Source organism: Malania oleifera, chromosome 2 (genome assembly GCF_029873635.1).
Source record: "Malania oleifera isolate guangnan ecotype guangnan chromosome 2, ASM2987363v1, whole genome shotgun sequence".
Classification (NCBI taxonomy): domain Eukaryota; kingdom Viridiplantae; phylum Streptophyta; class Magnoliopsida; order Santalales; family Ximeniaceae; genus Malania; species Malania oleifera.
Window position 1 is genome coordinate 3,067,963 of NC_080418.1, and position 16,618 is coordinate 3,084,580.

General features: G+C 34.9%; 1 protein-coding gene across 1 annotated transcript; it reads left to right on the plus strand.

Moving 5' to 3' along the window:
• The first annotated feature begins 7,021 nt into the window (after window positions 1–7,021).
• On the plus strand, window positions 7,022–8,939 carry LOC131149916 (GDSL esterase/lipase At2g30310-like). Its single transcript, XM_058100710.1, has 3 exons — window positions 7,022–7,624; window positions 8,339–8,597; window positions 8,749–8,939. Exons 1-3 carry the CDS (start codon window positions 7,022–7,024, stop codon window positions 8,937–8,939), a joined length of 1,053 nt encoding a protein of 350 aa, XP_057956693.1.
• Window positions 8,940–16,618: the final 7,679 nt, after the last annotated feature.

A 16,618-nucleotide genomic window follows, 5' to 3' on the forward strand; every position in this document is an offset into this window, starting at 1 on the left:
GAAAGCATTACTTCGTCACGTTTATTGATGATCATTCACGGAAGGTATGGGTTTACTTTCCGAAGTATAAATATGATGTTTTTTATGCTTTTAAAATTTGGAAAGCGATGGTAGAAGAAGTTTGGAGTAACAAAGAGGTAAGACTTTCACATTTGAAAGTTTTTGTTTGTGTTGTATATGTACATATCAATGATAATTTTAGGAATAAGCTAGATCCGAAATCCTAGAAATGCACTTTCATCGGTTACGGTGGAGATAAATTTGGATATCTCATTTGGGATGATGAAAACAAAAAGGTGATCAGAAGCAGAGATGTGATTTTTGATGAAAAGATGATGTACAAAGATAGACACACAACAGAGTCTACAGAGTCTGAAACAACCTTTGTATATGCGGATGATATTTTAAGAAGTGTAAGGACACATCAGTAGAACATAAAGAATTCTAAATAGACTACCTAGATTCCTCTAGATTCCTTAGGCAGAGGAACATGTGGAGCAGATTGTTGCACCACCACCTCCTACTCCAGCACCAAAACTTAGGAGATCTTCTCGGCAGCACGTACCAAACAGGAGGTATTTGAACCATTTACTTCTTACAGATGGAGGAGAACCTGAATGCTATGTTGACGCATGTCAGGCAGGAGATGTGAGCAAGTGGGAGCTTGCAATGAAAAACGAAATGAAATCTCTTAACTCCAACAAAACATGGGAACTAGCTAAGTTGCCCTGTCACGACGTCCCGGGAGCGCGTGTGCCCCGGGCGGCGAAATTAAAATCAATTTGAATTTTCAATTAAAAAATGAAAGTGTCGGAGTCGCCACTAACCTTTTAGTGTGGTTAGAACACATGATTACTACCCCGTTAGGGGTAGAGTAGGTCTATGTTACCAGAGTTAAACTCAGGAGTTCGGTTACGCGAGGGGAAGGTACAAGCACCCCCTACGCGCCTGTTCTTACGAACGGTACCTAATTAATTCGAAATTATCCCTAAGTTAATTTAATAAGTCTTTAAATTACTCCTTTTTATTAATTTATAAATACATATGAAAAATAAATAAATAAATATATACATATATATATATATATTCCCTCAGAGCTTAGGGTACGTGATGCCCGAAGGCTCATACCCCCGCAATAAAATCATAGGGAATAATAATTAAGAAAATACTTATGAAAAATACTCTCCCAAAATTTAAAATTGTATAAAAATTTTTTATAGAAAGATACTAATATGGGAGGTTTTAATATATGGTAATAAAGTAATAAGCGATACACACTTACTAAAATATCATGAATGTCAAAATAAGTAATTAGATACCATATTACTATGTTAATATACTAAGGATACTATAATAAATCTCAGCACATGTAAACATAATAGAAATACTATGATACTATCACTAAATATATTAACATACTAAAAACACCATATATGCTAAGATCCTAAAAATGCTTAAAATATCATAATAAATAATACCATATATACTAAAATAATAATGAGAAATGCCAAATACAAACATAAAGATAATACCAAACAATCATGAAACAATCTAGACCTTAAACAAAACATAAACAATATTAATGTGAAAAATAATCTAAAAAATAAAAATAAAATAAAAAAAAACCAAACAAAATAATCTAAGTTTTAAACAAAACCTAAACAATATTAATGTGAAAAATAATCTAAACTAAAAATACCTAAACAATCATGAAATAATCTAAACGTTAAACAAAACCTAAACAATATTAATGAGAAAAATAATCTGAACTAAAAATACCCAAACAATCATGAAATAATCTAAATGTTAAACAAAACCTAGACAATATTAATGTGAAAATTAATCTAAACTAAAAATACCCAAACAATCCTGAAATAATCTATGTGCTAAACATAAATAATAATAGAGATAAATATAACCAAACGCAGCAGACCAAATAAATAATAAAAGTAAACGTAAAAATAAAAATATAAACTTGATACTTACATAACGAAAACAACACCATATATATATACATATGTACCATAAAATCAAGAGAACAAAATCCAACTTTGAACATTGAAATAAGCCCCAAAAAAAAATCCGGCGCGAGGAGAAGCCGGAATGGCGCTGGTGACGGACGTGGTTGACAGCGACAGTGGTGTGGCAGTCCGGAGCTGTGGAGACGCTGGGGCGACGGCGACAGTGTTTGCAGCGAAGGACTAAGAGGAACAGGTTGTCGTGGTGCCGTGCGTGCTGGGCGGCTATAGATAGAGAGATCGGAGCACTGCTGTGTTGTGTGAGGAGCGAGGTTGCTGGGCACAGCCTGGAGGATGGCTGGTGCGTGGCAGTGGACAGCGTCGGTGGCAACAGCAATGGCGTCTGGTGCTGCAAGTGTGCGGGTTCGTCGGAGATGGGTGTGGCCGTCGGTGTTTGCAGGGGAGGCCACCGGTGGTGATTATTGCTGGTGCTGGGCTCTTGGCGCTCGGGTTAATGCTTGAGGGATGCTCGGGTGCTGGAACAGGGGAGTAGAGGATGGAATGGAGGTAAGAGATGGGAGTTTGAGAGTGATGGAGTCGTGTGCGATCGGAGACGGTGGTGGCTGCTGCAGTGTCTCCAAGAAGAAGAAGAAGAATGAAAAAGGTTTTTTTTTTTTTGCTTTTTTGCTCCGGCTGTGTGCTGCCTTTGTGCGCGCCCCCTTGTGTGTTCACCCCCCTTTGTTTTATAATAAAAAAATAATAAAAAAATAATAATAAAAAAATGAAAACCCTAATACAACCTTCCTTCTTTGATTTTTTTTTTTTATTCTTTTATTCTTATGGTAATAATGAAAAAGGAAATAATAATAATAATAATTATCATAATAATATAAGTATCCATAAGAAAATAATAATAAAAATAATACTACTATTAATAGTAAATAATAATAAATAATTATGGTAAAAATAAAAATAATAAAGATATTATCAGTAAAATAATAATAATAATAATAATAATAATAATAATAATAATAATAATAATAATAACAATACTAATAAAAATAGAGTAATAATACAAAAAGTAATAATAATAATAATAATAATAATAATAATAATAATAATAATATATCAAAAATAATAACAATAAAATAAATGGAAAACAAAAATAATTATAGTAAAGTAAAAATAAAATAAAGATAATAAAAGTACTAGTAATAATAATAAAAAATAATAATAATGATAATAAAAATACTAGCAAAATAATAGTAAAGTACTAATAATAATAATAAAATAATAATAATAAAAATAAGGTAATAATAATAATAATATAACGAGAAGGGACTCCTTTGTTCTATTCGGTTAGGGCAAAAATAGGGTGTCTACATGCCCAATGGTAAGAAGGCTCTTCATAACAAATGGGTTTACAGGATCAAAGAAGAACATGATGGATCCAGGAGGTACAAAGCTCAGTTGGTAGTTAAAGTCTTCGAGCAGAAGGAAGAAATTGACTACACCGACATTTTTGCACTAGTTGTGAAGCTGACAACCATCATATATGTTCTGAGTATTGTTGCCTTAAAGGGTTTACATCTTAAACAGTTGAATGTGAAGACGACATTTCTTCATGGTGATCTTGATGAGGAAATCTATATGCAACATCTAGAAGGTTTCTCAGAAAAAGGTAAAGAGAATCTTGTATGCAAATTGAAAAAGGGTTTGTATGGTCTCAAACAAGCTCCTAGACAGTGGTACAAGAAATTCGACAGCTATATACAGAGGAACAATTTTCAGATTCCAATGTCAACCACTGTTGCTACTTCAAAAGGTATCATGCTAGCTATATTATTCTACTGTCATATGTTGATAATATGCTAGTGGCAGGATCAGGTATAAAAGAGATCAAAAAATTGAAGCAGCAACTATCAGAGGAATTTGATATGAAAGAATTGGGTCCTGCAAAGAAGATTCTTGGGATGCGAATCTCTAGACATGAGCAACAAGGCAGGTTGCAGCTATCTCAGTTAGAGTATATCAGCCGTGTTTTACAAAGGTTCAACATGAGCAGTGCCAAGGCTGTAAATACACCATTGGCAGGTCATTTCCGTCTCTTAAAGGATCAATCTCCCCAAACAGATGAAGAGAAATACTTCATGACTAAGGTTCCATACGCCTCAGTCGTTGGAAGTCTAATGTATGCTATGGTTGGAACTAGACCGGATATTGGCCAAGCAATGGGAGCTGTCAGCAGGTATATGTCAAATCTAGGGAAGACACACTAGGAAGTAGTGAAGTAGATTTTGGATATCTTCGTGGCACTATTGATAAGTGCCTATGTTTCGAAAAAAATGATCTGAAAATCTGAGGATTTGTAGATGCGGATTTTACAGGTGAGATTGATCATCGCAGAAGCACCACCGGGTACATATTCACTGTTGGCTCAACAGCTATTAGTTGGATGTCACAGATACAAAAGATTGTTGTTTTATCCACTACAGAAGCTGAATATCTAGTAGTGACAGAATTCAGTTAAGAGATGATTTGACTTCAGGGTTTGTTAATGGAGCTTAGATTAAAGCAGAAGAGGAATGTTTTGTACAGTGACAATCAGAGTGCGATACATCTAGCAAAGAGCTCAACATTTCATTCCAGAACTAAGCATATTGGATTGCGTTACCACTACGTCAGATCTTTGATAGACGACGGTGTGCTGATACTTGAAAAAATCGAAGGTAGTAGAAATCCGGCAAATATGTTAACTGAGGTAGTGACTACAGAGAAGCTGAAGTTATCTTCAACTTCAGTTGGTCTTCATGTCTGAAGACATATTTTGAGCACATCATTTATTCATAATACTGGTTAAGGAGGCGTCTCCATCTCCAAGTGGGAGATTGTTGTAGGTGGAGACAGGAAAGCTAGAAGGTGGAGACACGTGAAGAATTGGAACGCGGATTGCAATTAATCTCCATTTATCTCATCATTGTAAACCTCCCGTTTGTGATTGATTATATTTAATTGTGATTAAATATTGATTTAAATATCATCCCTATAAATAAAGAGCTGAGGAATGTGATATGTACACAAGTGAGAAGCTCAAAAAGCAGAGAGGAGAAAGAGAGGAGGAAGAGAGGGAAAGAGAGAGTGAGAATTGTAACTTTCCGGCGAATAGTGAATTTGTGGTGTGTGCTCCCTGGACGTAGGTCGATATTGACCAAACCACGTTAAATTTCTGGTGTCACATCTTTCTGGTTGCTCACAGGTTCCTAACAATGGCCAATGAAATTGATGCAAACTCACTTTGGACAAAACTAGTTGACCTTTATGCTAGAAAAACAAGGGAAAATAAATTGTATATGATAAAGATGCTTATGAATTTAGACTACCGCGATGGTACTCCTATTACTAATCATTTGAATGAAATGCAGGAAATTATAAATTACTTGGCATCTATGAAAATTTCTTTTGATGATGAGGCACAAGCTTTATGGCTTCATAGTTCTTTGCTAGACAGTTGAGAGACTTTTAGAGTTTCCATCACAAACTCAGCCTATGTAAATCTTGGTGTGTTATTTGTGATTGTGTGGCTGGTTTTGTGTGCTTGGTTATTATATATTTCTTTTTTTTTTTTTGGATAATTAATTATTCTACATAGTGTTAATTGGATTAGGGGAAGGCTTATTTTTTGGGTCATTGCGCTTTGAACATCACCTCCATAACCCCCTGCTCCCTAACAATGCTTTCCAAAACTATTGATATTTTCTTAATGCTACAATACAAGGCATTGCAAGGTGTAAGATGGGAAAAATTTTATGAAAATGTTTAATTTTTATTGGAATTTTTAGACTTTGTGTACCGAAAGGAATGCGAGGACTTTCAATTAACAAATAAATTTTATTTATTTTAGGGTACATTCTTTGCGATTCTTCCAGGTAATGCTGTTATTGGATCTCCAAAGGAATTGAAAAGGACAATAATGTAATTATATTCTTTAATTTGCATTATTTTTGCGCAAGAAGGGTTCCTCATCCTCGCTTCTTTGTGCTCTTTCATTCATTAGAGAATATTAAATTAAAAAAAAAATTATTGCTTTTCAACATTAACTAATAAATTAACAAATGCTCAATCCATTGCTCCATAAATGGCAACTTAATTAATAAAAACGAATATTTATCCATGTTTTGGGAAGAGAGTAAGTAATGATCTATTTTAATCTTGTATCCGGTTGTATCCTACAAGTTCATGTTACAACAATTAATCCTTTTTTTTAACGGTACAATTAATTGAGAAGTTCTTTAATTACGACAATGAGTTAATTGATGACCTGGGTAGGTGGTACACGTAATAAGAGAAAATAAAATACTTAAGCCCAATAATTTTAATTAATCACATATAATATATTGTACCTTAATTGAAATATTACCTACAAGATTTGACTTTATGTAAATATATCGTTAGGGAAACTTAAGATAAATGTAATTAGACATGAAATTTATAAATTATTAAAATGTCTAAAATGAAGCGATTATATTTAAATTCTATGCATAAAATTTCAAATTATAAAGATATTATTTGAATACTGACTTAGGAATTTATAAATAACATGTTTTAAATTATAATAACAACAACTAATATTTAAGAATTGATTTGTTTTAGACCAACCACACATGGAAGATCTATATATTTTTATTTACTAAGAATTGATTTGTTTTGAACCAACCACATATGGAAGATCTATCTATATTTTTATTTACTAAGAATTGATTTGTTTTAGCCCAACCACATATGGAAGATCTATCTATATTTTTATTTACTAAGAATTGATTTGTTTTAGACCAACCACATATGGAAGATCTATCATGCACTCATTTCTTCTTCATCCTTTTAATTTGATTGCTAAAAATGCAAATATAGCAATGAATGAATGGGGAGCGCATGCATTCTACTATCCTATATAGACCCTCACATCCCCATCTTCAAAAACAATAGTCGTTGAGTGAACTACAAAATCTTACAAACGAATCCTCTAGAGTTGTTCAAAATAGTATTTGTCACTCTAGAATTTCACAATGACTCCAAAATACCTTTGCGTTCTTACAATACTTTTTATTTTTACAACTACGATCTCGGCAACCCAACCAAAGTTCCCAGCCATCCTCGTTTTCGGAGACTCGTTGGTGGACACAGGCAACAACAACTTCATTGACACAACCTTTAAGGCGAATCACTTTCCATATGGCCAACTCTTCCCAGGTCACATTGCCACAGGGAGGTTCACCGATGGAAAAATGGTTCCTGACATGTTGGCTTCTTCACTTGGTATCAAAGACACTGTCCCTCCCTTCCTTGACCCAAACCTTACAGATGACGATGTCAAGACTGGTGTCGACTTTGCATCAGCAGGGTCTGGCTACGATGACCTCACAACGTCGCTGTCTGGTGTGATTGCCGTGTCTAAGCAAGCGGAGTACTTAAAGGATTACGTGGAGAGGCTCAAGAGGATTGTGGGGGAGGGAGAGGCCACTAAGATATTGAACTGTGCTCTTGTTCTTATAGTTGCAGGGTCAAATGACTTTGCACTTAATTACTTTCCTATGCCTACTCGGAAGGCTCAATTTACTCTTGATGGATACCAAGATTTTCTTCAAGAAAACCTTCAAAACTTCGTAAAGGTAGTTAAGCACATCACTGATTTCAACACTTTGCTTACTCTAACTATAAGAAGTAAGGATGAGTATTTCAATAAGTTACACTGAAAGAGGACATGTGTGTAGGACATATGCAAGAGGTAGATCTCATATCTAACTCAAATTTAGGTGGCATCGACAACCCCTATAAAATATTTTTAAATTCTTAGTGCACTAGCTAGCATGCTAGACATTAGGACCAATCATATTTTGTCACGTTTCCTATATTAGATTAAGGCCCATTTATTTTGAATAGACTGGATAAGCATATCTAGTTGTAACCAACACACCCACGTGCGAGCACTATATTGGTCCTAGTATACTTGACTATCACACCAAATAGACCATTTTTCTCGTACATTGCATGTAAAGTTATTTGGTTGTAGATTCGTGGATCCCTTAGTTTTTATTTCTAATTTTCTTAGAGTTGGGCCTAACCCCGTCATTATTTTAATTTTATAAATAAAATATATTTCTTTTTTTGCTCTTCCTTAAAATTGAAAACTTGTTGGGATCTCATTCCCTAAACCTTAGTATTTTCTTCATTGCCGAACCTACAAGAAAAGAAACGGACTCTAAATAAGTTTTTTAAAAAAAAATTAATTTCCTCTTTTTAAAATTGTATTTGAATTAACAATTTATCAACATATGCATTTAATTAATAGTTGGGATATCTTTCTCGTTTATCCTATATTGCAGAATCTATACAATGTCGGCTTACGGAAAATGGCGATAGGAAGTCTTCCTCCATTTGGATGCTGGCCAGGCGTGAAAGCTCTAAAACTTGTTCCGTTGGCTGTAAGTTGCTCGGAGATTATCAATGCAGGTGCTAAATCTTACAACGACAAGCTTGTGAACAAGATTCCTCAATTACAAGCATCGCTCCCTGGCTCCCAAATTGTCTATGCCGATATATACGGGCCTTTGCTTGACATGGGCAATAATCCCCAAAACTATGGTAATCTAATCATTCAACTTTTGAATTTTTATTACACAAAGAAAAAAAAAATGAAATCCTTAATATTTTTATCTTCTTTTCTTTTTTTAAAAAAAATTTACTTATTCATATTTTATATCATTTAATTCTTTATTTAATTTTGTGATTGTAGGTTTTGTGGTAGCAGACAGAGGATGTTGTGGGACTGGATTTGTAGAGTTGGCAGAACTTTGCACCCCAATCACACCCACATGCTTGAATTCTTCACAATACATGTTTTGGGATAGTGCCCATCCCACCCAATCTGCCTACACCCACGTTGCCACCTCCCTTCTCACAAATGTCCTGCCCACCTTTCACTAGAACAAACTCTTAGTATCTATATATGGTTTGATCAATGTGGGCATTGGAGCTTACCTCTCCAAAATAAAATGATATTTTGTAATAGTAGTAGTCAGTTGTTGTGTTATTAACTTATGCCAATAATAAAATTATTGAGGATTTGCAATTATTGTTGTTTTGATTTTCTATTTTTCAAAAAATTATATAATTGTCATTGTTGGCGTCAAAAGTTGAAGTTGACATGTACTTTAATAGTGCATGAGAATTACTTGCAATTGAGAAAAAAATAAAAAATAAAAGCTCAAGAAACCCGCAGGGACCTTTTCCAATGCCCAACACTCCGTTGTCGCATTAATCCAACAATCTCTTGAGAGCAAATGTTCTTAATTTGGAAATTGTCGAAAAGATGGTGGACTAGGCATTGATAATTTGAGATTCTCCTTTCTCCATTTTCGAACAAACTCTGGTTCAAGTGGAATTGAAAACATTTGTGTTTAGTGGTGTCCCGCTTGTTGTCTTGAAATGGAATGGTTCATTAATTTTTTTCGTTGTGGCTTTCTTTGGAAGATGATGGGTCATCTTTGGAGAAGGAAAAACACTTAAATTGGGATGCTATTGCTGCAATAAAGGAAGCTTCATGTATCCTTGGGATATCCAAGAAAAGAGTGAGGGAGAGAAGAAAATAGTTGGCAGAAATTTTAGGATTAAAGGTGTCCGTGCAGTCAGCTTAATCTTGATGATCAGATGGTTCTTTCTCATCCAATTGGGTGGAATTTTATAAAAAAAATCCGTGACTGATCCTTCTTTATTTCGTTCAGTTTGATTATAATTTATAGCTTTGTATCTTAGGTTTTGTAGCTTCGACAGCAGCCTCTATTTTGGGTGAGACCTCTCCATTTCTCATTTAAGTTTGATTCCGGCTTTATTTTTCTATGCCAAGAATTTGTGATTCGTGATAATTTTTGTTGATGTATGCCGCTAGTTTTAACAAGGAAAGACATATTGTAACCTACTATTTTGAGATAGTGGAAGATTGGAAGTAGACTTCGGTCCCGTGGTTTTTCCCTTCAAATCGAAGGGTTTTCTACGTAAATCTTGGTATTCTCTTTGTGATTGTGTGACTAGTTTTGTATATTTGGTTGCTATGTATTTCTATTTTTGGATAATTAATTATTCTACTTAGTGTTGATTGGACCAGGGGAAGCTTTATTTTTTGGGCCATTGTGTTTTGGACATCACCTCCACAGCCCCCTCTTCCCCAATAGTGGTATCAGAGCTTGGGTTCTTTGTAGACTTGGAGGTGAACGCTAGTAGAATTATAAGTTTGAATGAGAGTAATTATCACATCTAGAAAGAAAAAATGGAGGACCTACTTTATTGCAAAAATTATCATGCTCTTATTCTTGGTGAGTCAGCCAAGCCTAGCGATAGAGCTGATAATGATTGAAATTTGTTAAATAGGCAAGTATGTGGTTATATCCGGCAATGGGTTAATGGTAATGTCCATAACCATATGGCCAATGGAATTGATGCAAACTCACTTTGGACAAAACTAGTTGAGCTTTATGCTAGAAAAACAGGGGAAAATAAATTGTATATGATAAAGATGCTTATGAATTTAAACTACCGGGATGGTACTCCTATTACTAATCATTTGAATGAAATGCAAGAAATTATAAATTAGTTGGCATCTATGAAAATTTCTTTTGATGATGAGGCACAAGCTTTATGGCTTCATAGTTTTTTGCTAGACAATTAAGAGACTTTTAGAGTTTCCATCACAAACTCAGCCCATGTAAATCTTGGTGTGTTATTTGTGATTGTGTGGCTGGTTTTGTGTGTTTGGTTATTGTATATTTCTTTTCTTTTTTTTGGATAATTAATTATTCTACTTGTGTTAATTGGATTAGGGGAAGGTTTATTTTTTCTGTCATTGCGCTTTGAACATCACCTCCATAACCCGTGTTCCCTAACAGTGCTTTCCAAAACGATTGATATTTTCTTAATGCTACAATACAAAGGCATTGCAAGGGGTAAGATGGGAAAAAATTTATGAAAATGTTTAATTTTTATTAGAATTTTTAAACTTCGTGTACCAAAAGGAATGCGAGGAGTTTCAATTAAAAAATAAATTTTGTGCATTTTTCTTTGCATTGAGTTTATTTTAGGGTGCATTCTTTGCGATTAAGGAGGGTTCCTTATCCTCGCTTCTTTGTGCTCTTTCATTCATTAGAGAACTTTAAATAAAGAAAAAATTATTGCCTTTCAACATTAATTAATTTATTAACAAATGGTCAATCCATTGCTCCATAAATGGCAACTTAATAAAAAAGAATATTTATCCATGTTTTGGGAAGAGGATAACTAATAATCTATTTTAATCTTTTATCCGATTGTCTCTTACAAGTTCATGTTACAACAATTAATACTTTTTTTAATAGTACAATTAATTAAGAAGTTCTTTAATTGCAACAGTGGGTTAATTGATAGCCTTGGTAGAAAATAAAATACTTAAGCCCAATAATTTTAATTAATCACATATTTATTGTGCCTTAATTGAAATTTGGAAATATATCGTTAGGGAAACTTAAGATAAAATTTAAATGTATAATTCTTATAGGAAAATTTATAAATTATTAAAATTTCCAAAATGAAGAGATTATATTTAAATTCTATATACAAAATTTGAAATTATAAATATATTATTTGAATACTGCCTTAGGAATTTAAAAATAACATGTTTGGAATGATAATAACAATAACTAATATTTAATAGTTTGTGGGGGGTGGGGGAAAGTTGAAAAGAAAAATTGAAGTTCCATAATAGAGGTAGAACAACTTGGTGACTATAGGTGGATGCAGTAGGACTTGGGCACAAGAGTGACATGCTAATTTATATATATATTTCTTTTTAAAAGGATGTAAATATTCATAGGGGAGAATAGGAAATAAGGTAAGAATATGAATGATGGTAGATGGTCGCCCAAATTTGCCCATAAGAATTATATTTTTATTTACTAAGAATTGATTTTTTTTAAACCAGCTACATATAGAAGATCTATCATGCATTCACTTCTTCTTCACTCATTTATTATGTTTTTAATTTGATTGCCAAAAATGCAAATATAGCAATGAATGAATGGTAAGCACATCCATTCTACTATCCTATATAGACCCTCTTATCATGATATAGAACGGATATGGTCGACCTAGTTCTACGATCAACCCCCACATGAACACTTTGATTCAAGAATTCAATCAACCAAATACAAACATCATAACTTATGCGATGATTCACATGTTGTAAGAGTTTTGAAAAAAAGTGTATGGTTTTATTCAAAAATTAAATCACAAGTGTTTCTTTATTAAGGAATCAAGTTTTTTATGCGGAAAGATGCTACTTTTAAAAATTCAAGAATGCAAGTTTTAATTTAACAACTTAATATTCTTATGATTGATATTAGCAAGTGACAATATTGAAAACTAAGGATTCAAGTTGGCTCCTCTAATTATGTTATACCAACGTGTATTTTACTAGAAAGTGATGGAATATGAAATATGAATATAGAAATGTTTTCTATGATAAATGAGGAAATATGAAATGATGATATGTTTTACTGAGAAATGTTGAAATACGTGAAATGGAATATATACTGAAATGTGAATACTGCAATGTGAATATTGCAATGTGAACACTAAATTGTGAATACTGAAATGTGAATATTGCAACGTGAATAATGCAATGTGAATAATGTAATGTGAATACTAAATTGTGAAAATGGAAATGTGGAAATGAGAACCCTAATGGACTACAGTATTTCTGAAAGCATGGTATTGTTGCTAGTGGGATGATAAGTGCAACCACATGGTCTCGTGGAGAGTGTGGCGTGACAGTCGATTGAGCTAGTAAGAAGGGTAGTTCTGACCCCTAGAGTCCGAACTAAGGTTAGGCAAGCCAATCATAATATAGATGACGGATTTCGTATTTTGATTTCTTATTTTGATCTAACCAGGTAGACCAACCGCAGTTTAGATCCAGCCTTCGGGCTGCACAACCCTAACCATGGAGGGAAGCATGGCGCGGTGAATATCCTCAGGGTAGCCATGAGTTACAGACGGCACATGGATGGGTTATAGTGGAAACTCATGAGCTAGATTGTGAAATGGAAATGAGAAATGAAAGAGTGTGAATTTAATTACATAAATAATTTGGGCGAAGTAAAACTCTCCACCTGAGGGCTTACTGAATATGGTGAGTGCCCTGATAAGTATCAGTTGTAGTCGCACCCAAACTATTCGGGTAGGGTTACAAACGATATCATAGTAAAGGGGAGCTACATGTATGGGCGTGTAATCTCCACTATCATCGGGAACTTTCGCTGATAAATATAGGTTGCATGTACATGAATTTGAGAAATAGAATAAATATTATAAAAGATTGTGCTTTATATCTATATGATTATGAATATGAATTTGTATATTTTCTCAAATGGTATTATCACTGAAATGAGTATATTATGATATAACGAAATTCATACTACCACACACTGTAAATAATTTATTCCGTCTGACTGAGATATGTCTCACCCAAATATCTAATATTTTAGGAAACCATGACAGACCAGGCGATAGAGCTCTATGATCGAGGGGAGCTGGTATCCTAATAGACAAAGTGAGTGTTTTGTTTAGGGATATATGATTCCGAGTGTATCTTGTGGGTTTTTGGGGATGAGTATGGTTGTATAGAACTCAGGATATTTGTATTCTAGATGGTTTGTAAATATTGACTTCCGCTGTTAGGAATGTGTGTATATGATGAATTGATTACCTAGTACCCTATTTCGAATCAGGTTATTTCTGTATGGTATCAGAGTTTGTGACATGGCAGATGATGTATGAAAAATCAGGGCGTCACATTGTCTAGGGTGATTCACCGATCTCGGAACCAGGTAACTGTGGTACTGCTCTTTGTAGTTCTTCTCGTGAAGGTGACAGAAGTTTGTGGATACTTGACTTAGGAGCTACTGATCAAATGACATTCGATGAAAATGATTTCTCCAAAACATCTCAACCCTGGGGCACCTGCAAATGGGGTCATATCTCCAATTACAGGAGCTGAAACCATGGATCTAACCTCCACTTTATCCTTATCTAATACTTTACTTGTTCCCTCTCTTTCCCATAAACTGCTCTCTATGAGCCAAGTTGTCAAAACTTTGAATTGTGTTGTACTAATGTATTCTGCTTTTTGTTTACTTTAGGATATTCTTACCAAGGAGATCATTGGGCATGGTACTAAGAGAGGAGGGCTTTATTATGTTGACGATTTCAGTATGGGCCATGCACATCATATGCATCCTCCGGTTGACAAGAAAGAATGACAAATTTGGCTTTGGCACCGTCGGTTATGGTATCCGTCCTACAGTTATATGAAATATTTGTTTCCGGATTTGTTTTCCAATATTTCAATATTTGATTTGAAATGTGAGACTTGCATTCTTGCTAAAAGTCATAGAGCTACTTATTTTTTAAGTATGAATAAAAGTATTATTCCTTTTGCTTTAATTCACTCAAATGTATAGGGTCCTTCCCCAATTTCTACGCTATCTGGTTTCCGCTGGTTTGTGATATTTGCAGATGACTGTACTCGCATGACTTGGGTCTACTTACTGAAACATAAAAATGAAGTACTGACTATATTTCGGCCTTCCACGCATTGGTTCACACCCAATTCTCAGCTAAGATTCGGATTCTTCGATCCGATAACGGGGGTGAGTATGTGAATGACCAATTTAAGGCTTATTTTCAGCATCATGGCCCTATCCATGAAACCTCTTGCCCACAAACTCCTCAGCAGAATGGTGTCACTGAGCAAAAGAACCGTCATATTCTTGAAACTGCTCGAGCCCTATTACTTAGGGCTCATGTGCCTAGTCATCATTGGACTGATGATGTTGCTATGGTCATACATCTCCTCAATCAGATGCCTTCCAAAGTCCTGAATTTCAAGTCTCCATTATAGACCCTATCTACATAAGGTCCCTTACCTACAACCTTGATGCTTTCTCCTCGAATTTTGGATGTGTTGCATTTGTCCATCTTCATAAAAATCAGCGCACAAAACTGGATCTATGTGCCATTTGATGCCTCTTCTTGAGATATGCATTACACAAAAAAGGGTATCGATGCTATGATCTGGCCACTAAACGCACCTATATGACCATGGATGTCACCCTTTTGGAGTTCAAGACATTTTTCTCTTCCTCATTACCCAATTCTCCTTGTCAGGGGGACATCAGTAATGATGAGCTAAATTGGTTGCGGTTTGACTGACCAAACGAACATAACACTGAAATTTATGTCAATGAGGAACCCAATATAGAAAAAGGTGTGACTTCAGAAGTGGATATAGGTTCCAGAGATATGTCTACATCACCTAAAGCTGAAGCTGACATAGAAAACCCCTTCACGCTGAAGTACCCGAAGACCCATCTCCTGAGAATATCCCTGAGGTACACATTCCTAGACCTTCAAACTCTAATGATATAGATATCTATGTTGGCTACACTTTACCTTTCAAGCATTATCGTGGAAAACCACCAAATAGATATTCTCGGGAGATTGAAGGACAAAACTCAAAGTATCCAATTGCCAACAATGTGTCTACAAAAAGGCTTTCCAAACCACTCCGGACATTCGTACATAAAGTCTCCTCGGGGAATGTTCCCACCGATATTCATGAAGCTCTCGCAAATCCTAAATGGACCCAAGTCATTAAGGAAGAAATGCAGGCACTGCAAAAAAATAAAACTTGGACTCTTGTTCCCTTGCCCAAAGGAAAGAAGACAGTGGGTTGTAAATGGGTGTTCTCCATTAAGCACAAAGCAGATGGTTTGATTGATCGATACAAAGCAAGACTAGTAGCAAAAGGTTACACCCAGACATATGGTGTAGATTATCAAGAGACCTTCTCGCTTGTAGCAAAACTGAACTTGGTTAGAGTATTGTTATCCCTTGCCGCAAACCTTGATTGGCCATTGCACCAGTTTGATGTAAAAAATGCCTTTCTCCATGGAGATATGGAGGATGCCTACATGGATGTTCCACCTGGCTATACAGCAACTTCCAAAGTTGAGGTGGTGTGCAAATTACAATAAGCATTGTATGGCCTAAAACAATCACCTAGAGCATGGTTCGGGCGATTCAGCTTGGCAATGAAGAAATATGGCTATCAACAGAGCAACTCATATCATACACTATTCTTAAAACATCAACATGGTAAGGTCACAGCTTTAATAATTTATGTAGATGACATGATTATTACAGGAGATGATCTGGAAGAAATATCCAGACTCCAAGAGTGTTTGGTGACTGAGTTTGAAATGAAAAATCTGGGAGGACTTAAATACTTCTTGGGAATTGAGGTTGCTATATCAAAGCAAGGTATATTTCTTTCTCAACGGAAATATATCCTAGACTTTCTATATAAGGTGGGACTACTAGAATACAAACCTGCAGACACACCAATTGTTCAAAACCACAAACGAGGAGAATACCCAAACCATGTGCCAACAAATAAAGAAAGGTACTAGAGGATGGTCGGAAAGCTTATTTATCTATCACACACTTGCCCTGATATTTCTTATGGGGTAAATGTAGTAAGTCAATTCATGCACTGTCTGAGTGAGGATCACATGGAT